The 23,217-nt window shown below is 32.0% G+C and overlaps 1 protein-coding gene, 2 long non-coding RNA genes and 1 other non-coding gene across 4 annotated transcripts; 1 reads left to right on the forward strand and 3 right to left on the reverse strand.

The window, feature by feature from the left end:
* Window positions 1-2,826: 2,826 nt before the first annotated feature.
* Window positions 2,827-5,145, reverse strand: LOC107360151 (uncharacterized). The gene is made up of 5 exons (XR_001568245.3): window positions 5,028-5,145; window positions 4,614-4,782; window positions 4,155-4,339; window positions 3,388-3,786; window positions 2,827-3,224 (listed from the first exon to the last, which is right to left on the reverse strand). It is a non-coding gene; the product is annotated as an uncharacterized LOC107360151 (long non-coding RNA).
* A 784-nt stretch (window positions 5,146-5,929) lies between these two features.
* Window positions 5,930-7,839, reverse strand: LOC112538601 (uncharacterized). The gene is made up of 2 exons (XR_003081805.2): window positions 7,068-7,839; window positions 5,930-6,981 (listed from the first exon to the last, which is right to left on the reverse strand). It is a non-coding gene; the product is annotated as an uncharacterized LOC112538601 (long non-coding RNA).
* Window positions 7,840-8,508: 669 nt separating this feature from the next.
* Window positions 8,509-10,855, reverse strand: Mlh1 (DNA mismatch repair ATPase Mlh1). Its single transcript, XM_015926712.3, has 4 exons — window positions 10,645-10,855; window positions 10,485-10,575; window positions 9,201-10,417; window positions 8,509-9,133 (listed from the first exon to the last, which is right to left on the reverse strand). The coding sequence occupies exons 1-4, from the start codon at window positions 10,764-10,766 to the stop codon at window positions 8,599-8,601; spliced, it is 1,965 nt and encodes a 654-aa protein (XP_015782198.2). The 5' UTR covers window positions 10,767-10,855; the 3' UTR covers window positions 8,509-8,598.
* A 524-nt stretch (window positions 10,856-11,379) lies between these two features.
* LOC112538624 (5S ribosomal RNA) lies at window positions 11,380-11,498 on the forward strand. Its single transcript, XR_003081862.2, has one exon. It is a non-coding gene; the product is annotated as a 5S ribosomal RNA (ribosomal RNA).
* Window positions 11,499-23,217: the final 11,719 nt, after the last annotated feature.

Below are 23,217 nucleotides of genomic sequence, written 5' to 3' on the forward strand. Positions count from 1 at the left end.
ATCGACCACATCTATAGATGTAATAAAAAAGAGAGAGACAGAGAGAAGATGAAGAAGAGCGCAAAACAAAAACCTCAGTGATTTGGTTGGTGTCAACATTTTGACAGGAAAAACTGTTTCATTCATGAGTCTGGTTATTGATGTGAATATAAATGGCAACTTTATGAGCAATACACAATTCACTTTTACCTTTTCTCACTCTATTTGCCTTTTGATATGCTTACGATAATTCACAATGGATATTAATTCTTCTTCTTCTTCTTCTTCTTCTTCATCTTCTCTTCATCAATTTTGCCTTCTAACCAGAAAGATGATCAAAAAAAGATCCCAATTGTTATTCACATTTTTGCCCTTTTTCCTCTTCTTTCCACTTTTTATGTTATTCTTGCTTTACTTGCTTCCTATTATTTCATCTCAAGGGAGTTTCACTCTATCAAAATGATGAATATTGAACGATATTACAATTTGATTCTTGTTATTAACATATTATCATCTCCATCATCTTGTATTAATCATGATTCTTGTTCTTGACTTTTTTTCATCTTCACCAACAACAACCATTTGAGTATTAATTTGATTCGTTTTTTGCTTGTTTTTCATTCAAAGATGTTCATTTTGTGATAATAGCAGTAATTGATAATGGAATGAATTTTGTTCAGATTTTTTTTTCGTTTGTTTCAAGTTTTTAATTATTCATTGGGTTTCATTTAATATGTAAATTGAGCTTTTTTGTTGTGATTTGGAGTTGGTGTTGGTCTTTGTGCTGTTTTGTCATTTGTAATTAAAAGTTTGGTGAATTCAATTTTTTGCTTTTTATCCATTCCATTGTTATTAATATACAATAATGTTGAAATTCATTTGAGATTTAAATGTCAACTGTGATTATTGGAGATGAACAAAGTCAATGGTAATGGTGAGGATCAAATGGAATGAGCGAGAAAAAAATGTTTCAATCAAGTCCAAGTATCTTCAACCGTGAAAACCATGGTTACTTTCACGGTGACATTAAAGGTCCATTGCGAGTTGGCATCTCTGGAGAGTGAGAGAGGTTCAGGATGATGATGAAGAAAAGAGAAAAGTGATAGACAGAAGAAAAAAGTATTTCGAGTCAAGGATTTTGACGCTTTTTTTCAACTTGCAGACCCACTTGATATAATGTCACCAATGGTGCCATCAACTGTCACATGGATCAATGGGCCAACTGGTGCAAACAAGCTCTTCATTTGAATTACAGTTAAATTAATTGAAGCCACAAACATTCAACAAAAGCCATTGAAACATTGAAATTATTTCACTTTCGTCTTCAACCCTTTAGCATAAAAAACCATCATTTTGTTTCTCGTCTAATAAAGTCTGTTGCAACAAACAAGACTGACTTGTAGCAATAAAACTTTTTTATTCAAATACAAATTACTTTTTCCATGAAAATTAAAGAAGACAATTTTTGCTTGGAAAAATTTCCTCATGAAATAATAAGAAATTATTCGGACAGTTTTGATAGCTTGTGATCAACTAAAATCAAGCAAATGGGAAACAATCAATTATAGTCCTGGAAACTTGGCTGAATTAGTTCTGAACATTTCAAGGAAAATGTTGTAAACATGAGAGATGATAAATCTCATTGGAAAAATGAGCAAGAATCGTCAATTTTTAAACGATTGCTTTTGATAAGAATTTCAAGTTTTGCTTAAATGGTCTTTAAAACGCTTGTCGATGCAAACCTTTTTGGTGAGTCGAAGTCGAAAAGTCAATTAAGAATGAAATCTCGAAATTCATCTTGAATGTTGAGAAGACTTTTGTTGAAAAAGATTCATCACCTTCCGTTAGCCAATCGAATAAGTTTTTATGCTCGATTTTGTCTCTATTGCAGTTCGACTTCCAAAGATGATCTAAAGCTTTTAGGGTTAAATTTATGAGTGATTTATCAAAGAGAAGGGAAAATGTCCAATTTTCCAATATCGATATTCAGATGAGTTTAATCTTGAATTTCATCTGATTTTATATTTTGATTATATTAAACTTTCAACACCTTATTTGTATCAAAATGTTGCTCTTTTGTTGCTCCTTGTTCAACTTAATTTATTTACTTGATAACTTTATCTTGTATCGTTTACAATTAACTTTGATTTGGTTTAACTGTTTTTTCCCGTTTTGTTTTTCGGGTTACTCAGCTTTACTTTTTCATTGTTACAGTTAAAAGCAATTACATGTTTTAATGGAAACAAATGATTGTCATTAACTTTCATTTAGCTTCACATTTGGTGAGATTCATTGAATCTTGTTAAGTGTTGCCGATGATCATCATGATAATGTTTAAATATTATCATTCAACCAATCGAGTTGTACAAGGTTAATCAAGATAAATCAACTTAAAAGGTAAATTAAAGTTTGATCAGGGAAAAAAGGAAAAGATGAAAATAGTAAAAGACACTTAACTAGGATCAATATTTAACAGTAAATCATCAATTGGTACAATTGATGATCAAAGTTAATTAAAAAAGATCTTTTCTTTTAGATGAAAAGATTCAACACTTAAATTGAATGAATTGTGTTAATGAGTCAACAATCAAGTGTTAATTGTTACCCACTGAGGGATCACTTGAGTGTTAGACAAAAAAATGATATTCATTTCTTTTTCGTTTTTCACTCTTTTTCAGGTGAATTATCACAATTTGAACAATCAATGAGATCCGAGTTTTTGGCCAACATCATCTTTTCCAATCTTCATCAACTTTCATCTGAAATAGCTTTCAATCATTCAACTGTAACCCAACAATCAACAACTATTAATAACAACAATCATAAGATTAATGAGAAAAGGTGAAGGAAACAGAAAAAAAGTGATCTTAAATTTGTCGGCAAAATCCAAAAGGTACATGTTTGTTATATTGAATTGGAAGCAAATGCCAAGCTAATCATCACTTGATTGTTGATTAAAATGATTAGATTGAATTAAAGTTTCAGTAGTTTTGCTGGTTTAAACATTGATATTGAACAATCATCGGTTTATTAAGATGTTTGAAATTGTTTATCAGCATGAAAGAAGGAGAAGAAAGCGTAAAAATGTAATTTGTCCGAAATCTCGTTGAAACTGATGAACATAAAGATACTCAGAACATGATGATTATGATGATAAAAGTTGAATTTCCGTTCAATCAATCAATCGTCCAATCAGAGTTTCAACATTGTTAACCTCAATCATTCAGAATAAAGTGAGAAAAAAACTGGAAAAAAAGTAAATAAAGCAAATATTAAAGAGTTGAAGTTGATTCAATGATAAGTTGGATGACAATTTAAAATGTTTAATGAATCTAAAATTGAGATAATTTCGATAATAATTCACATTTAATCGAAATTTTCAATTCTTTTACTCATTTAAATACTCACTCCAATCCAGAGTTAATTTTGCATGAATTTTGAGGTGATTATGTTGCTCTAAACGATTACGCTCTTTGTCAACGGGAAAATGATGGAGTGAAGAGAAGTTTAAAAGTTGATAATTTCATCATTAAGAGGCACCTTATTTATCATCGACTTCAGTTTATCAATTATCTGTTTGCTTTTAAATGTTCATCTTCTTTTCAACAACATTATTTCAACCAAAAACGAGAATCTTCTGTAGTCTTGTTCATTAACATTTTTGGGTCTCAAATGGTCTGCTGGTACGCCCAACACGCGCTGGTTACTGGTTGTTGTTGCCTCAAAATTACCACGTTAATCATTAGCTATTAGCCTAAGGTTATTTTATTAAGCACCAACAGCATCGCCTTTTTGTTGTTGTTTTTTCTGTTTGAAAAAAAAAGTTAAAATTGCATTATTAAACAATGTAAGTTTCAGCGTAAACAAAGGCACTTTAATTGACTATGATTATTGGTTGAAACAAAAAAAAAGAGGATCAACTTTAATATGAAAAGATGCTTTTTACAGAATTTTCTACAATTCTCATATTAAAACAATTATAACCATGATTATGAGTGTTGTTGCTTGTTTTGTTTCATTATAACAATCATTTTTCAACTCTCATAGGAATACATGTATTAATATTATTATCATGATTATTATAAACCAATTATGACAATCACACCCAGCTTTTGAAAGGTTCAATTGTCTGGGAGTGTTGATTTAGGTGAAATTAAAGGTACTTCAGTACTTACATTTATATATATATTGGATGATTAACAAATCAACAATATAATTAATCAATAGCTGGATCGTTTATTAATTATTCAGGTAAATATGGGTAAGATTTGGGAAGTTATCAATCATTTGTAAACTTTGCAACGAACAAAATGAACACCTTTAAATCCTTTGCTTTTATTTGGCCATCCATTGAATATTCCTGAAAGTAATCGTGAAAATGAAAAAAAGCATCATTAAATCAATGAAGTTAAATTGCGCTGTAAATGAACATTGAATAAATTGTTTTAAAATAACAAGATTGTTTAAACAATCAATGATTCTGTAGCAGCTTCTTTATAATTATATGGTTTGGAAGACTTTCAAGGAGAGATGAAGAAAGATGGCGAAGACCAAGTTAATAAGGATGATGATGATGATGATGATAGGTGAAGACTCATTCATTTATCTCTCTCTCTCTTTCTCTCTCAACTTACCTTGTTAATAAAATGTTTTTTTTCTTTGTATATTATATTACAATTAACATTATTAGTTGTTGTTGATGTTGACAGGATTTTTGGCTTCAGCTTGGCTGCTCCTTTGGCTTGGTAAACACCAAGTTTAGTAAGCGTTAAAACAGCCTCCTTACTTTGACAATTTAAGTTACTAGGTAAGAGTAGATGATTAGTATGATGATGAGAATGATGATGAGAATGATGAAAAGGAGGGAAACTGTTCATTATTAATGAGCACCTTAAGATGATGAGACAATAATCTGGCTGGTAAATTGTGTAAACCTTAACAGAGTAGGCCTAACATAGATGCCATTGTTGTTCACTTGACTTGGCCTTTCTTTTTGTTTCAGGAAACAACTATTTTCTAAACATGTTTAGACTAATTTTACAACTTACCTCGTTAATTATAATAGTAATTGTTGAGTCAATCTTGTTATTATTAATTACAAGTCTCGTTGAAGAGCCCAATTTACAACTGTTTAGTAATATTTAAGCATATTTTTTAAGGTGATAAAGATGATTATTGATGTTACATGTTGAGCGCGTCTTAAAGCTTTCTTGGTTATCCTTATTACACAATTGTCTAGTGTCTCTATCTGGTTCTTGCCCTTTCAATTAATAACTGGTGACATTTTCAAGCGTTTCCTTTTGTTTTTGTTTTACCTTTTACTTTTCCCTATTTTTTGTCTATTTTGTATATTGTAATTGTTACTTCTCATTGCTATTTATATTATTGTCTCTTCATTCAACGTTTTTAGTTGAACAATTTAAATTACACTGCATTTTGTTGGTTAAATGATTATGGTTAATGTTCCTTAACAAGTGAAGGTAAATGTATATTTGGATTACAATTTCTGGCTAAATATTGAAAGTTAACATTTGCCTTTCAACTAGTAATTGATATCACAATTATCTAGACTTTCTATTTTCATCTAATTCTGGTTACAAGTTTTGATTATGTTATTGCTATTAACCAGATCATTAGTCGACATGATTACAAGTTGGCTAAATGGCTTATTATTAAACATTATCATTGTCATCGCACCGTACAAAATGGCATCAAGACTACTTTATAGGTGTTTACTTGTGTCTAGCAACTTGAAAATTTCCTGCTTTACAACCTTTTTACCTTTTATTAATTAAAACTGTGTTCACTAATCAATTGATTATCTGTATAAATCTAAATAATGTTATTTCATTGAAACTCGAATAGACAAAAAAGGCTAACAACATGAAAAAATGGTTAAACAGTTGCTATTAAAGTGGAGTTGAATGAATTGAGATGAGATTTTGAATAATTACATTACAATGATTTTAATTTTAGGTCCGTTTTTTTGGTGTTATGTAAATTTTTGACTGAAACAATGAATATTTAGTTTTGAATGATAAACATGAGAACAAGAAATGTTGAACAATTTGATGTTGTTGTTGATGATCATTTTGTTTTCAATGGATGCCACAAATGATGATTGAGTGATTAAGCTCATTACCAAGTCAATTAGATCGGTTTGTGAAGAAGAAGCCCATTGTTGACAGCAATTAGTTAAATAATCAAGAGTTGGTTGTGTGGGTGAAAGATTATGTTTGTTGATGTTGTTGAAAGACCTCCATGTTGTTTAAACGATAATCAAGCGACTGTTTAAAAATACTGTTGAGATAATTGTCAAATTAGAGATTGAATCATTATAATGGATTACCTTTGATGGAGGTAATCACACATTTTTTTGTCAACTTGTTTAAACATTTACTGGCAACTTGCTATTTGCGTACAGTAAACATGTAAAGTTAAATAACAATTATGAATACAAAATTTAAATTGACTTAATTTGATTACTTTCCTTTCTTTTCTTGGTTGGAAATGTCAATTTCATTTTGTATGAAATCATTCATTGAAATGAAACATTTTGGGAAACATTTTTTGCTTGTTTGAGTATTTCCTCTTGTCCGTGTCTTTGCTTGAACTATTTGATTTGCAAATTAATTGATGGCAATCAGATTGAATGGGAACATCTCTTGAACAATTAGATAAAGCTAAATGTAATGGTCATCTGGTCAATGGTAGAAATAGCTGAGCCAATTGAATCTTTAAAATCATCTCATTTGCCATGCACTTGTCTATACCTTGTCGGTACAATGTTTATACTTGGATTGCGTATTACGGTTTATCGTCTGACACTTTCCCTCTGATTTACCATTGAAATTGATTCTTGATTTCCATTACTTGAATTTGTGAGTTGATTTTGATTTGGTTTCCAGAATAACCATCCTATTATTGATCCTGGGCTTGATTAAGTTGTATCAGCTGATTGAGAGGCTTTCCTTTGGCTGGTTATTTCCATCCTTCTTTACACTGTATAAGATTAATTAAATTAGGATTTCAATCAAAAAAAGAGAGTTAATTAGTATTATAACTTGTTGATGAGAATGTTAATTTACCTTCAACATGAAATAAATGTGTTCAAAATGATTGGAAAGGAGCCACGAGAGAAGAAGATATAATAACAAGGTAAAAGGTGTTAACCAGTGGAAGTTAGTAAAGGAAGAGAAGGGAAAATAAAAATCATGTTAAGGGTTAATATTATTTGATTGATGGGCTTTAGTTTTTGAGTAAAAAGGAGGTTCATTGAGTTATTTTATTATACAATTTGACAGTTAACCAATGTTTAGTTAACACTCATAAATATAAATAGTCTTGAGTCCCTCTTGAGGTTAATTTAAACCACAGAAGATGAGAATCTGATGATGAAAAGATGTGATATGAGAGTCCAGAAAGTATCAGTAGCATCAGGTAAATGGGTTAAAATGTTGAACAAAATATGAACAAAAAGAGAAGTGAAATTAGGAAAACAAAAAGGTGAAAAGCGTTAATTAACAATCAACAAAAAAACAACTTCAATTGATAATATAGAAATGGCAAAAAAAGGAAAATATTAACATTACAATTTGAAGCGTAACAACACAAAGTAAACAGAGGAAAGTCGAGAGGGATTGAAAATATATTCATTTATTTCAATGTCAGCTTCTATGGACTATTGGAAAGACAGAAATTGTAAAAAGATTGAAAAAGGTAACTCGGTAACAATTAGACAGAGAAAGAGAGAGAGAAACAAAGAGGTAGATGATGATAAGAGTGAGAAGAAAGCTGTAGGGGTGGGTGGGTTAGTGTAATTAATTAACAAGACATGCTATTTGCAAGTCTGTTTGCGTCCCAATTTTGACTTGACAATCATTAATCCTGACGTAAACGATATTTTGTTTTATTTGCAAACTGGAACACTGGAAACTTAACCATTTCTCATTTTGTTTCCCTATTAATAATGGAAGAAGAGGAGAAAGAGAAAAATGAATTAACCAACATAATCAATTTGTATTCTAAGCGATCATCGGCTAGACCAAATCATCATAATTGCTGTTTCCCTGAGTCGCCCCAACCCAGAGACTATCATTATTACAACCCACCTTCAGGCCTTTTCATCTTTTCACTTTCTTCTTGTTCTTGACTTGTAAAATTGCTTAGGTTTCTCAGTCTTGAGATGTTACTCTCTGGATGAAGGCTAGGTTGAGAAAGCCTGATAAAAGAGCTACTAAGAACTTTCTCAGGTCTTGTTTTCGGACATCGAGTTTGAATTGTCCTTATCAACTAATGATATTGTCATCTAAAAGTTCATTCATCATTCGGATGATTTTTGATCTCCTTTGTTGATCTTATTGATGGTTTTATTGACTTTTTTGTTGATATCTTTTATTTCATGTTTAGCTTTTTCCATTTTTATGTTTGCTTTTTCAAGGTTTGCAAGTAATTATGATAAATTTTAAAGCTAAATTGTATTAATAATATCAAGCTAAGCATTTTCAAAAGACTAAATTGATTAGAAAATTATATTATCGTGGAAAATTGAACATAACATTTATTAACAATAAGGTAGAACGTATAAATTATTGGTTTTTGAATTGCTTACAAGTAAATTCAACAACGTTCAAATACTCTGTACAGTTGATTTGTTGCTGTAATTACTTTGAAATGATCTTTCAATTTTTCGGATGGTTTAAGAAATGATTTGATCTTTGGATAAAGAATGGATGAAATGACTCTGAGCCAATCTTCAGAATTGTCATAATCGTGAACAGATGGGGTAAATAGCCTAGCTAAAGCATAGCCAAAAGTTTGAAAACAAGGTTTTTCATTTTTCCAATCAACATTATGGACTAAATCATTGATAAAAGATGGAAGCTTAAGAGGATTAGGATGATATCCATTTAGGAGAACAGGTAATGAGCAGAGTGTTCCATCAGGTTTCAGTTCAAGACTGAAATAATCTTCAGCCATATCACGGATATATCTTCGAGTTAACTTGACACAAGCATCATCAGAACTAATAGAATCATGATCACGATAAGGCTCAAACATTTCATATAATTTACCAATCGAATGAGGCTCCGTGAACTCTAGCACTCCAAAGTTACCAAAGTCTTGCAAATAGAGCTGATAAAATAGTTCGTAACTAAAGGGATAAATATAAGAAGTGAATGTTAAAATTGTTTCAAAAAATATATTGTTTATCAACACACCTCAATTTTGTAATATCAGTGACGAGCAATTTGGTTTCATGTTGAATCGCGATGATGTTGTTTGAAACCACACCAATAAAACACGAGTCTTTGATTGTACAATGAAGATCAATATCACACTTTGCCAAAACTTCTTTACGTAGTTCTTTAATACTGTCAAGCTGGATTTCTCGAACAATCATATTTTCTCCAGAAGCAGAACAGAATTCATTTCTATCCCAAATTTCATCAATTGTTTGATTCCTTGCATCGGTTCTTACTTTTTTAGCTGGATTGATTTTAGGGCTTGTTTTTGATTGACTTAGAGATGCACTTAGAGATGTGTTTAGCTTTGAATGGCTGGGTTCAGAGAAGGTAACATTGAGTTTAGATTGGGATAAAGTTGTAGCGATCACTCGCGAGGAAGTTGTAGATGTTAATTTAGATTCGATGGATGACTTGATTTCATTTAAAATATGCTCTTCGTATAAAAATCTAACTTCATTTTTACTTGGATGAACATTAACATCCAAATTGGAGGGACTCATCTTGACACTGAGGTAAACAAATGGATGAGCTCCTTTGACTAGAAAATTGGAGTAAATTAATTCAATGGACTTTTTAAGAGGCGCACAATCAACCAAACGATCGTTTATGAACAAGATAAATCGCATTTTTTTAAGTGAGTAATTGATTTGGCTGATGAAACCAGTGCAAGTGAAGATATCTCGAGATGATTGAGCCGTGATTGGTGTCACATTGGCGGCTATCTCTTTGCCGTAGAGCAATCGAATATTGTCAATCGTTTGAGATTCAACAAACGTTTGGACATCACAGATTCTGGATTCATCCTTTTCAAGAACAAAGGAAACGAAATTCGAGCAATGTACAGCATATTTCGATACCAAATCAAAAATTGCATTATATTCTTCACTTGGAGACTTCAGAGATTTCTTCCGAATAGGCATATTGAAGAATAATTGGTTGATGGAAATAAGTGTTCCTGGATTAGCCGCAATAGCAACAGGATTCGGGGTTTCGGGATTTCCTTCGGTTATCGAGATTTTGTAGCCACAAACACAGTCTTTAACTCTTGAAATTATAGTCAACTGTGAAACAGCAGCTATGGATGACAAAGCTTCCCCTCGGAAACCATAAGTAGTTAATTTAGTGATATCTTCAAAACTTGACAGTTTAGAAGTTGTATGCTTTTGGTATGCAATCATGAGATCTTCTTTCTGCGTAAAAAATATAATTATTAAAAAGAAAGCCAATTTATAAGCATCATTGTCATTAAAAACTAACCGATATCCCAGTTCCATTGTCTTGGACTTGAATACTATCTCTGCCTCCACCTTTTATTCTAACTATAATGTGCGTCGACATGGCATCCAAACTGTCAATAAAAAAGAGCATGGGTTAATTAAATAGTCACCGAACACAATGAAATTTATAAATTTCTTACCTATTTTCGATCAACTCCTTAACGGCATTGAAAGGTCTAACAATTACTTCTCCTGCTTTAATTTTGGCGATCACATCAGCAGGCAGCTTTTGAATACGAGTAAGAGGTGGTGAAGGCTCCATTACCTTGCAAAAAAGTAATACTGCAGATTATAAATCTCTGAAATTAAATAAAAATACGGAAAATAAAAATTAAAGTGAATGAAACAAAAACCAAAGAGTAAATAAAATTTGATGCTGGCGCTCTTTAAATCATCAGGAATAAAAACCTTGGCAACAAGAAGTGGACCGCCAAATACAAAAACTTCAAGTTCATTTGAAAACATAAAGTGGTGAAGAAGTTGAACAATTTCAGTTACAATGATTCTAATGAAGAAAATAATTTCACAAATCACGTAATTGCCAAATTTTGAATTAAAAATGCACTCAAGTTTATTATTTTCCAAATACATTGTATTCCATGTTTATTTAAACATCCAAAAAGCATCTTCTTGAAGACTCGAAGAAACGCATACATTTTGTCAAATTTGAATATAAAAATTTGACATTTTCTAATCGTGTTAGATTTATTTTTTGAGTGTTTTAGAAAAAGTTTATGGCTTGAGTTTAGATGTATTCCGCTAAACATTAGTCCAAGTAAATACCAGAATTTATTTCTTCATCAAGGAGAGGTACAAAGTATTTCGTTTATAAGAAACTTTTTGATTTTAGATATAATTTTTATCCCAATCTTCTTGTCTACGACCATACCAGTCTGAAAACACCGGATCCCGTCCGATCTCCGAAGTAAAGCAGATTCGGGCCGGGTTAGTACTTGGGAGGGAGACCACTTGGGAACCCCCGGTGTTGTAGACTTTTTTGCTTTTACTTTTCTTAATCAGTTTGTGAAAATTCAAATATTAGTAATAGTGAAAGAGAGATACTTTGATTTGCTATAACTGCTGTTTTAAATATCTTATATCTGTTTCAGAAACTTATTTTAATAATGAGTACCCTTTTCATGCAATATTAAAATTTCACGGTAATTTATTTGTGATTGTAATTTAATATTTCTCTTGTTTACGTGTTTCAACCTGTTTTACCTTTTTTATTTTTAACTTTCTCAGTTTCTTAAGCCACGCTGTGATGAACTGGGTTTTGAAGAGTTCCGTCGCCCTGATTTTGAGGTTGATGCGTTCTATCATGGTTTTACCTCTGCGTTTTTCTGCCATTTCCTGGTAAATAATGAGGATTGGTAAATGAGTTTCTGGAGAACTTATCAGTGCCTTCAGTTAAACACTCAGAAATACTTTATTATGTGTGCTGAGATTGGACATAAGAACTAACATCTGAAAGCTTTCGGTTCTGGATATACGCTTGAGATAGCAAGCGATGCAGCCTGCTACAATTTGAGTAATATCATAAAGGAGTAGCACTCTCTGTTTTGTATGGTGAGTAAGCATGTAATCTGTCGTTCTGAGATATAACTAAGAGATATTCTTGCTTTGCAGCCCAAATGCCCAAGCATACCCAAATGTCCGTGGACATTGTTATATTATTTCCGCGTTGGTACCCCTTTTTATTGTGTGCCTTTTATCCGGCTTTTAACTGATGCTAATCTAAAATATCAATTGGGGTATTTAAGTGGTCAATATCGCTCTACTTCAAATGTTCGGGCTCGAGAGGAGGTACCCTTTTTTTGGACGGATCTCCTGTACTGTCTATCGTACTTTTCGTAATGTTGCCTATTTCTAACAGCAGTCAGTCTCGAGAAAGGATTTCTTACCAATCAAAGGTGTTGTGAATAAGAAATCTGGTGATAGACCTAGCAGGGGTCGTGCGACTGCACCTGCCTTTGCGGTGTGGGACAAGTCCTTGTTTGTTGACTTGATAGACAGCCTGGCTATTTATGTTAATCCTGCTTTCCGTGCGGGTGGTGTGATGAACGTGAGGCCTACCGTTGCCCCATACTGAAGATGGCTTGTGAGATACCAGAGGTTGTTTCTAATCTAATGTTCGACTTCATTGGGACGTACACATGTAGTGGATGTGTAGAACTCTTTACTGATCGATTTGTCACCCCTTTTATTCGAGTTCCGCCTAATGTGAGCTTTCAGTCTTTATTGGATTGTTCCGAAAAAGCTATTGCCTGTCAGCGTTTTCGGAGTTTGCATCGTTTGCCTACTGGTTCAAGATGCTGTTATAAGATACGTGAGTTTATGTGAGGAAAATTTGAAATTGCTCCTTGTCTACTGGTTTTTTTCTGTAGATTTTCGCACGAATCTTCCTCCGGCTGTTTATGTTGATGAGCTCTCTTTTGAACTGGATGGTGTTAGGTATGGCTATAAGCATTACACAAATTCCGTATGCTTTGCTTGTTATAAAAATAAGGACGGTTTTGATTACGGGGAGTTTTATCACCCATATGTTGTCGGTGACACCCGTGTACAGGACCACACCTATGCCCATATAAAAAGTGGAAATGGATATCATGAAGTCAATAATGGTGGCATTTCTACGATTGATCATCGTGTTTTTAAAAAGACATTGCCTGGTTCGCTTCATTTTTATGTTCGTGAAGATGAGCCTTTCTATGTGCCTCTTCTGAAGGCAGACGAGGTTATGCAAAATCCTACGTGCTGATTTCTTCATTTAAGTATTTTTGTCGGTAATTATTAGTCTGAGTTTTTCAGATTCTTTTATATGTTGCAATAACATATATAAATGCTGCTCAAGATTTCCTAGACCATTAAAGAGGAAAAGTTTTCTATTTTGCCCATACATTCCTTTTATTTTATTTACTGAATTTAATACTGGTACCGATTGCTAATAATTCTTAATTTTTCCAGTACCATTTATTAATCCTTTTTTATCCTCTGAAAAGAAATTCGTTCGAAGTTCTTTTACTTATGGTGTGCCCATTATGAGAGAAGAAATTATCAGACTAAATTGGATATCTTCCACAAGTTTTGAGATCTTGGAGATTTCATACGTTTTCTTAATTTATTTTTTAATTTTGATTTTAATTATAAGTGTCATTTTATTTTAAGTATGATTTTTATTTGAATAAATTTAAGTGTTACATTAGTACATTGTCCAGAAAAAGTATTTGTATATCTTTTAATTCTGAATAAAATAATTTTAATTTTGCATTATGGTGTGTTTGAAAGGAGTATATGCAAAAAATTTTCCTTTTGCGTTAAGAGTCGAGTCTTTGCTGATTTATACTAACCTTTCTAAATCAAAAACTTTACTTATCACACAAACCGGATACAAGATATGCAAATGATGCACAATGGCCTACATAAACTATCATGATGAGAAAACATGTATGAAAAATTATCATCAAAGGAGTATATGCAAAAAATTTTCCTTTTGCGTTAAGAGTCGAGTCTTTACTAAGGAGGGACTCCAGAATTTTTCACTTTTTTATCCTTGGCCGTTAAGGACTCAACTGTTTTTCCTAAATACAGTTTTTATGCTAAGTTCAAAAATGAAAACTATTTTTTGGTTGAATCGGCGGTTTTTGAGATATTTGAGGTCAAAGTGCTAACTTTTGAGGTCATTTAAGACCGGACCATAAGTCCAATTTTAACTTGTAACTTTAACTGTCTTCAAACTTTAGAAATCAATAGATCTCATTAAGGCCTATCGAATGATATATAAAACTTTACTGTATATATCATAGTTTTTGGTTAAATCGCCTTGTACTGAAAACCGGTGATGAATGTGAACCACATTAGAAAAGATATCCGCACCGGTTTTCAGTACAAGGCGATTTAACCAAAAACAATGATATATACAGTAAAGTGTTATATATCATTCGATAGGCCTTAATAAGATCTATTGATTTCTAAAGTTTGAAGAAAATTGGACTTATGGTCCGGTCTTAAATGACCTCAAAATGGCGGTTATTGAAAGCTCTAAATGAACAATTTTTGCATCAATATTGTTAAAGCGAATTGTATTTGAAATATTCAGTGATCATTAACAATTTACAGATTGTTAACCATGACCAGTTTATTGGTACAATTGAAGGAATTTTGAGTAAAATAAGACTTTTTGAAGTTTTGAGTAAAGACAGAATGTATTGAGCTAAACTCTTCTCCACTACTCTTTAGTGTTGAGGATTTTAAATTCCAAGATATGGTTTCAAATTTTTCAATAAAAGATAATTTAGCAATTGGGCAATAATAATAATGATAATAAAAGCATTATTATTGATAGTAATTATGATTAGAGAAACATAGAAAATCAAAAATGAAAAGTAACTATTAAAAACATGTGTCTCGTGAGTAACAAATGAATAATAATTGAACTAAACCATGAGATTTGCTTTTTTATTAGGGGTATCAAAAATCCATGTCGTTTTTTACCAGTGACTCTTGCTTCGATTTTGAATGAGGCTTTCTTAGTTAGGCTTATTCAATTGAACTAATGGTTCCTTATACCACTTTTTTTTAGGAAAGCCATTGTTTTGTGAAAAGTATATTGCACTAATACCAGGGCAGCACATTAATACAACAAAACTGGTACAAGTTTGTTAGAAAACTACATTGGAGACATTCATAGATAAGATTCTCGGCCCCAAGGGGCCTCGCTTCTTATCCATGAATAACTCCAATGTTATCTTATTACTTACCTATCCTTACATTATCACTTACCTATCCTTATCTTTTCTTTTATCTAGTCTTATCTTTTACCCATCTTAACCTTATCTCTTACCTATCCTTACCTTATTACTTACCTATCCTTACATTATCACTTACCTATCCTTATCTTATCTTTTACCTAGTCTTATCTTCTACCCATCCTAACCTTATCTCTTACCTATCCTTACCTTATCACTTACATATCTATATCTTAGTTTTTAACTGTCTTTCACCAGTCCTCCTCTGACTAATCTTCCAACCGTCTTTAACTGTTAATTCATATCCATTGGCATGCTTTTAGCTATTATATGTCTTTACATTTGAATCATTAATACCTTTACATACACCTTAACTTTTAACTTACATTTATATCTACCTACGTTTTTACATATACTATTGCATCTCTAACTCTTTAATCTTACTTTAAATGTACTTTTACTATTAACGCTTTACATCTAAATTTGCCCTCACAATATCTACAATATAAGTTTAATGATATTTTTATTTGTTAAGCATAAGGTTGTAAATATAAAAAAGACTCCGATAATGAAGATGATGATCAACTTAAGAATCATCTCATGCAATAATGAGATGATGATGACTTCAATGCAAATTAACATAAATGCTAAGTTAACAAAGATGCTAGTAACAAGTTATGACAACAAAATGAAAACAACTTACCTGAATTGTCTAAATACTGGCCAAAAGAAGATTGAATAACGGTGAAAATGAAGGGACTGAAGAACTTGAATTGTTTTACATTGCAATGATGGCGGCTGAATCGCAAAATTATGAATATCACTATGCAGATAAATTTAAATGTTAATATCGGATGGCAAGAAAGTAACAATTTAACAATTTGAGGCTTCTGATTATAAATTAAACAAAAAAAGTTAAAGTACACATTCTCTACCATCGATTACTCTCAGACTTGTTCAAAGAGAATAAAAAGAAGATAAAATGTCTCAAGGACTCCGACAAGAACAGATCAATAATTTGATCAACAAAGAGACCTTGAGACATTTTGCTTTTCTTTTTATTCTCGATTCTGACTCATTTACAGTATTTCATAAGTAATATGAGAATAGGTTGAATTTAATTGAACCCTTATTTACCTCGTATTTACATTAGAATAGGATTTTAGTTAAACTGATTAAGGGAACAACTTACTAACCATTCATAAATCTATGTAATTGTCAAAAGAGGAAAGAATGCTATGAACAAATATTAAATTAAAGTGATAACACAATGAGCATCGAAGGGGGGCGAATCATTGTTGAGGCCATGAGAAAAACTGAACCAAAGCTCGAACAGGTCAACTTTTCATATTGTCTTCTGGAGGAAAGGTCTTCTGAGGTAATATGATCGGAGGTTAAGAAGTTGTTGGTCTATTAGTTAAAGTATTTGGCGATTTCTCCCAAAACTTTACTGATCTAACATTAAATCTGAATCTTTCCCCTTCAAATCCTGTCTACCAGGATTTCAGGTTTAATTTATCTTGAGTTGGACAGTTGGGAAATAGGGGTCTTCTTTACTTCTGGCTACCAGAAGGAGAAAAAGAGAGGGTTGAGGTAAACAAGAAATACCTATTAATTCTGTCTACCAGAATTAAATTAAAGTGGGAGGTTAGGTTAGGTGGATGGACGTTGAACGTTAGATGGGGAGAGGGAAAGATAAATTTTTACCTCGAAATTTCTGTTAATACGTTTCCTCTCTTGATTTAATGGTTAAACTGGTTAGGTGGTAAATTTTTGGTAAACAGTTGATTTTACTTTTTGCTTGACTTTGATATAAATTTTGATCACTGAAAAGATGCGTCAAACAGCTACAAGAGCTTATTTTTGGACAATTAAACTTTGCAAGATTTTGATAGTGTTGATTTTGGAAATAATGGTGAGGCTGATGATTATTGATGAATTCATTTCTTCTTCGATCAATTCAATTTAAACCGAACCCGGAGTAAACTCAAGAATCAGGCTTCTTAGCTCATGGCTCTTTCGTTAACCCTGAATATCGATATTCCTTCATGACACTTTTGTCTTTCCCTTTCATCGCCATCTTCCACCTTTATATCTTCTCTGTCTTTCACTGTCACCACTGTCTTTGAGCTTCAAAGATCTTGTTTTCCCCATTTCTCCCATTAGCTTCGAAGATCTATTATATATAGCAAGGTATTATTACAAGGTTGATTCAGAAATATTGCAACTGAAAACCTTAACATTGTAAAGCTAATGAATTTGTAAGCTTGAATCTAATCATCATCTTTGTCATTATATTATTGCATTAATCAAGCAATCAAATGAAACGCATGTTAACCAAGTAAAATTTAATTTCATTTTATGTTGACTCTTGAACTCATCTAATGTTATAAGGTAATGTCAATTCAAAAAGAAATGAAAACCCAATTGTATTGGTTGCCTATCACTCATCGCATACCAATCATTAGAAAGTAAGGGAAGGTAAAGGTAAAAGACAGGTAAATATAAGGTAAAAGAAAAGGTAAAAGAAAAGGAAAAAGAAAGAGAAAAGAAAGAGAGAAGAAAGAGAAAAAAGAGTAGAAAAAGAAAGAGGTAACATGGAAGAACTGGAGGCATGGGTCAATGAAGGAAAACCCGAGGCTATCAAATTTGAGGATCCTGATTTGGAAAAAATGGACCTGTGTAATAAACCTATACAGCCGATAGAGGGAGATTCATGGGATGATGTTTTCAAAGCATGGGATGAAATGGAAATTGATGAAATTGCAGATAATATTTCTAACGTTTTGTAATTTCATTCTTTGATTTATTCTTTTATATTCAATTAATTTCAAATCTTATTTTAATAAATTTTGTTTATTATATTTTCATTTTGTTTTTGTTCACATTTCAAAAAAGGTAAGTAAGAACCAGTAAAAATACTTTTCAAGAAAGAGATACAAAAATAACCACATTTGATCGATAAGTCTCCTTGAAATACATTGAAATGACATTATAGATATAATCATAACTTTTACAGTTTCTTACCTTTACATGTTAATGTTCGTTCACATGTAGAGGCAAAGGTACTTTTACTTTACCTCTATACTTCCTACCTTTACCTTTATCTTTCTTTGTTCGCCTATAAACCCTTGCGCATGCCCTAACCTATACCTAAACCCCACCTTTTCACCTATACTATTACCCTCCCTCTACCTTCTTCCCTTTTTTTTCTCTTCCTTTTTCTCTTTCTTTTTCTCTTTCTTTTCTCTTTCTTTTTCCTTTTCTTTCACCTTATCTTTTACTCCATATTTACCTGTCTTTTACCTTTACCTTTCCTTACTTTCTAACTAAACTTTATCTAATCTATTACATGTTCATTACCTTATCTTTGGTGTGTCATTTATCTTATCTTTCTTTTAGTCTTGAAGTTATCTTTTACCTGTTCTTATCTATTCTTCTGCATGCCCTTTACCTTATCTTTTACCTGCTCTTATCTTTTACCTAGTCTTATCTTTTACCTAGTCTTATCTTTTACCTGTTCTTATCTTTTACCTAGTCTTATCTTTTACCCATCCTAACCTTATCTCTTACCTATCCTTGCATTATCACTTACCTATCCTTATCTTATTACTTACCTATCCTTACATTATCACTTACCTATCCTTATCTTATTACTTACCTATCCTTACATTATCACTTACCTATCCTTATCTTATCTTTTACCTACAATTGTACTCCAATGTTAAACAGAATTTCGGTTTTTTAGGAATAATTAAAGAATGGTTATGATTAAAATAATATAAAAAATTTCAATGAATTTATCAGGTTGCAAGCTCTGAATTGATGTTAATTTTTATTCAATATTCGATTGTTTGGCTATCAAAATCAGTCATCAAATCTAATTGTTGCAAATACAAAAAAATCATGATTTGATTAAGTTAAAATTGCAGTTTGTTAATCAATATTTTTATGATGAAAATAGGTTTAAATTAAAGCTTAGATTTTAATTAATTGTTGGTATAAGATACAAAAATATAAGATTTGCTTTAACAATTTAATGAACATTTGAAACTCAGGTATATTGAGGGTATCAAAACTTGCACAACAACCTAATATTATCACTCGACAGAGGCAAAGATTGCTGTACAAGAAGGAACATGTACAAGACTTGATTTAACCCGAAATGAGGAGATCGAATCGGTTAAAGATTGGTTCGAACCAAGCGATATTGTCGCTAGCTCAGAAATGTTTAAAGATTTGGTTCATTTGGGACCAACAGTGTTGATGATTTATGAAGTTCCAAATGTTCTCAGTTTAATTGATAAACAAACTGGTTATCGTGCTTCTGTTGAAGTCATTAATCCAACTCGAAATAATTTAATCTAAAGGGTGTATTGTTTAAGAGTGAAATTATGTGAGCAATAGAGTAACATTTATTTACCTGATTGTGGTGATTATGACGCTAAATATGTTGATAAGATGAAGATAAAAGTGAAAATGGACAATGATCAAAAATGCATCATATTTATCAACATCTTTATCATCATTATCACCACAATCAGGTAAATAAATGTTACTCTTTTTGCTCCCATAATTTCACTCTTAAACAATTCACCCTTTATGATTATTATGATGTGGAAAATAAAGTTGGTTATATTGACTTGGAAGCGACCGTTCAGAATGTGATGAATCGACGTTACTATTACCATTCAACAGAGGAAAAGCTTGTTATACGAGAAGGTACATGTATGAGACTTGATTTAACCCAAAACGAGAAGATCAAATCGGTTAAAGATTGGTTCGAACCAGTTGATATTGTCGCTAGTTCAGAGATGTTCAAAGATTTGGTTCATTTGGGACCAACAGGATTGATGGTCTATGCCCATAGTATAAGTGATAAAGCTTCCTTCATTGGATCCGAACTGATTGAAGGTCATAATGTGTATCATTGGTTTTATTGTTCTGATCCTAATGGGCCTTACATTGACTTTTACTTTGATGTTAAGACATCATTGCCTTATCGGTTCTCTTTGGGTTTCCCTAAATGAAGTCATTTCCATAAATGAAATAAAAAATAGTTGAAAAGCAAGTTGATTCGGATGAAAAATATGTTTAAAACTTTTACATGTTCGAACCGTTGGTCATAACATCAGATGAGCCAATTCCTTATCCATTGGATTATGGATGTGCTCGTATAGGAACTTGTCCATCTACTCCATTACCAGATTTTAGTAAAGTTAAAGAGTTCACTATGGACATGGAAGCGATAATCACCTTTCCTGACCGTGAGCTTATCAAATCAAATGCTCGAATAACGAAACGAGGCGATGATATTTCATTCGAAATCAAAGAAGAAAATTTTTCAGTGCGTTTCGTTGAAATGCCTCTTCCTTTAGGGCGATTTAGAGTTGATGAACACACCGGTCGCTGGCGATATCGAACATCAGATTATCCATCTTCGGATACACTAGTCACTCACTGGCCTCACCATGGAGATCATGGCTTTAACCTACTTTATTATCTGGTAATGAAACCACCTCAACATATTTCACCCACAACTTTCATCGGTGAAATAACTTTAGGACCTCTTCGAGTGGAAGAATACAGAGTAAAGGACTTCTTCTCTCATTCAGTTGCTGCCATTATTGACTATTATTATATTCAGAATATCAGCAATTCTGTTCCAAGTAAAGTTATATTCACCAAAGACCGAAGCGATCATTATTATAAATATCCTAATACACCAACTCAAGTTGAAGTAACCATAATTAACTACCAAGACTCAAACATTGATTATGAAGATAGTTTCGATGTTTCTGGCTGTTATGAAGAACCAGGAAACTTTACTTGGTTTCAACTTCTCTTTTCAAATCCTTTACTGACAAGGGAACATACCCAAGTATGAAATCGATATTGAGATTTTATTGGTTGCTATCGGCATATTAGACCTTTTCGAAGACTAATATCGCGAAACTAGCTGCTATCTTTTCGATTTCGGCATTTTATCGCCTTTTTTCTTGAAAATTTTGTATGCTTTTCTATTAGAGTTTGAATTTGTTTTATTGAATGCATCTAACAAATACTCTGATTGTGCAATAAAAAGTATATGTTTCTGTTTCAACATTTCAAAGTTTAAAAAATGAAATAACAAATCCCCATAGAAAAGCATACAAAATTTTCAAGAAAAAAGGCGACAAAATGCCGAAATCGAAAAGATAGCAGCTAATTTTGTTATATTAGTCTTCAAAAAGGTCTAATGCGCCGATAGCGACCAATAAAATCTCAATATCGATTTCATACTTGGGTATGTTCCCTCGTGAGAGAAGTCAATATGCAAGCAATTAAGGAATCAACAGAAGAATACTTGACCACATTCATTCCAATAACTCGCATTGGTGAAATTCATACACAAGAAGTCGATTCGAATATATATGTTACTGTTAAGCTTTATGATCGTGTGCATTTCATTGAGGGTTATACTGCGTCAGTCAAACAAACAATTACAAATCCTTCAAATATCGTGGTACGAAAGAAAGTCGAAGACTGTGAACAGATATGCAGTGCAACTGAAAGGTGTTTTTCTTTTAGCTATTGTTCAAATTATGATTGTTCAATATATCAAAGTACTGCATGGGATTTAGGTTCTGCCGAGACCAAAGATGGTTGCACTTATTTTAAACGGCCTAGATATCAATTTGATCTTATACCATTAGTCAATAAAAATTATCTGTCGACCATGTCACACGTATTACAACAGATAAGGAATAAAGTCTCATCTGGCGATTTTCGTTTGCCAGTTGGGTTAGTAGCTGAAGATCTGTTCATTGTGAGTGGACCTGAAGAGATTGGTGATATTTCCCAGGAACTACACACAAGTGGATCCAATTTTTTAAAAGCTGATAATTTTCCAATGATAGACACTGATCAGCATATCAATTAAGACCAAGAAAGGTACTCTTCAAGATTGTTTCATGACTTGTTTAAATGACGATGATTGTAACACACTTTCATATTGTGTTAACCAAAATAATGAATGCATTCTGAGTGGAGAAACACCGAGTTCATTGAAAGACGCATTTGAAGACAAAACAAGTCATGCAGATGGATGCAACATCTATCAAAGTAAATATAACATATTAGCTCATTAATTCATTTCTTAAATTAATTTTGTCCCGATTCCACTTTAGAATCCTTCATAAACCTATTCTACGAGTATCCTGGAAAAAGTCTATTAGTAGATGCCATTTCAACCGAATATGATGTATCAATTGCTGACTGTGCTAGCACATGTGCTCAATCAAGCTCCTTCAATTGTGAATCATTCATTTACTGTGAAAAAAATGCTAAGTAAGCTGAAATTGTATTCATTATAACCTAATATTTTTACATTGTATCGTTTTTGTAATCGCAATTTCTAAGCATTTGTTTCATTGTTGAGTTGTATACTAGTCAATTTAAAACTAAATAATGTTAATCAACCTCAACTATTCGAAGAATCAAAAAAGGACAAAAAAATTTGTTCCATTTACATCAATCATAAGAAAATTAAAGGAAAGAGCGGAACTGATCAACACACATCTGAAGCATTAACGAAATCAAACAACTTAGCATTAGCAATCGAGTTTGGCGCAATGGTATTTATATTGGCGTTTGCTGGTGGATTCTTTGGATTTCAATTTGCTTCGAGAAAAAGATTCATTTTATAGACCAAATTTTTGAAAACTAAAATCATTCATACTACATATTATATTATCAATCTTTGAAATGTAGCAAAGATGAGGAAAATAAAAATTAAAGTGAATGAAACAAAAAGCAAAGAGTAATAAAATTTAATGCTGGCGCTCTTTAAATCATCGGGAATAAAACCTTGAAACAAGAAGTTCACCGAAAAATACAAAAACTTCAAGTCTATTTGAAAACAGAAAGTGTTGCATTCACCAAACAGAGGTTAAACAGTTACAATGATTCTATTGAGGATAATAA

The sequence above is a fragment of the Tetranychus urticae genome, chromosome 3 (assembly GCF_039701765.1).
Source record: "Tetranychus urticae isolate SD_2017Ah chromosome 3, NJAU_TeUrti_SD_1.0, whole genome shotgun sequence".
NCBI lineage: Eukaryota > Metazoa > Arthropoda > Arachnida > Trombidiformes > Tetranychidae > Tetranychus > Tetranychus urticae.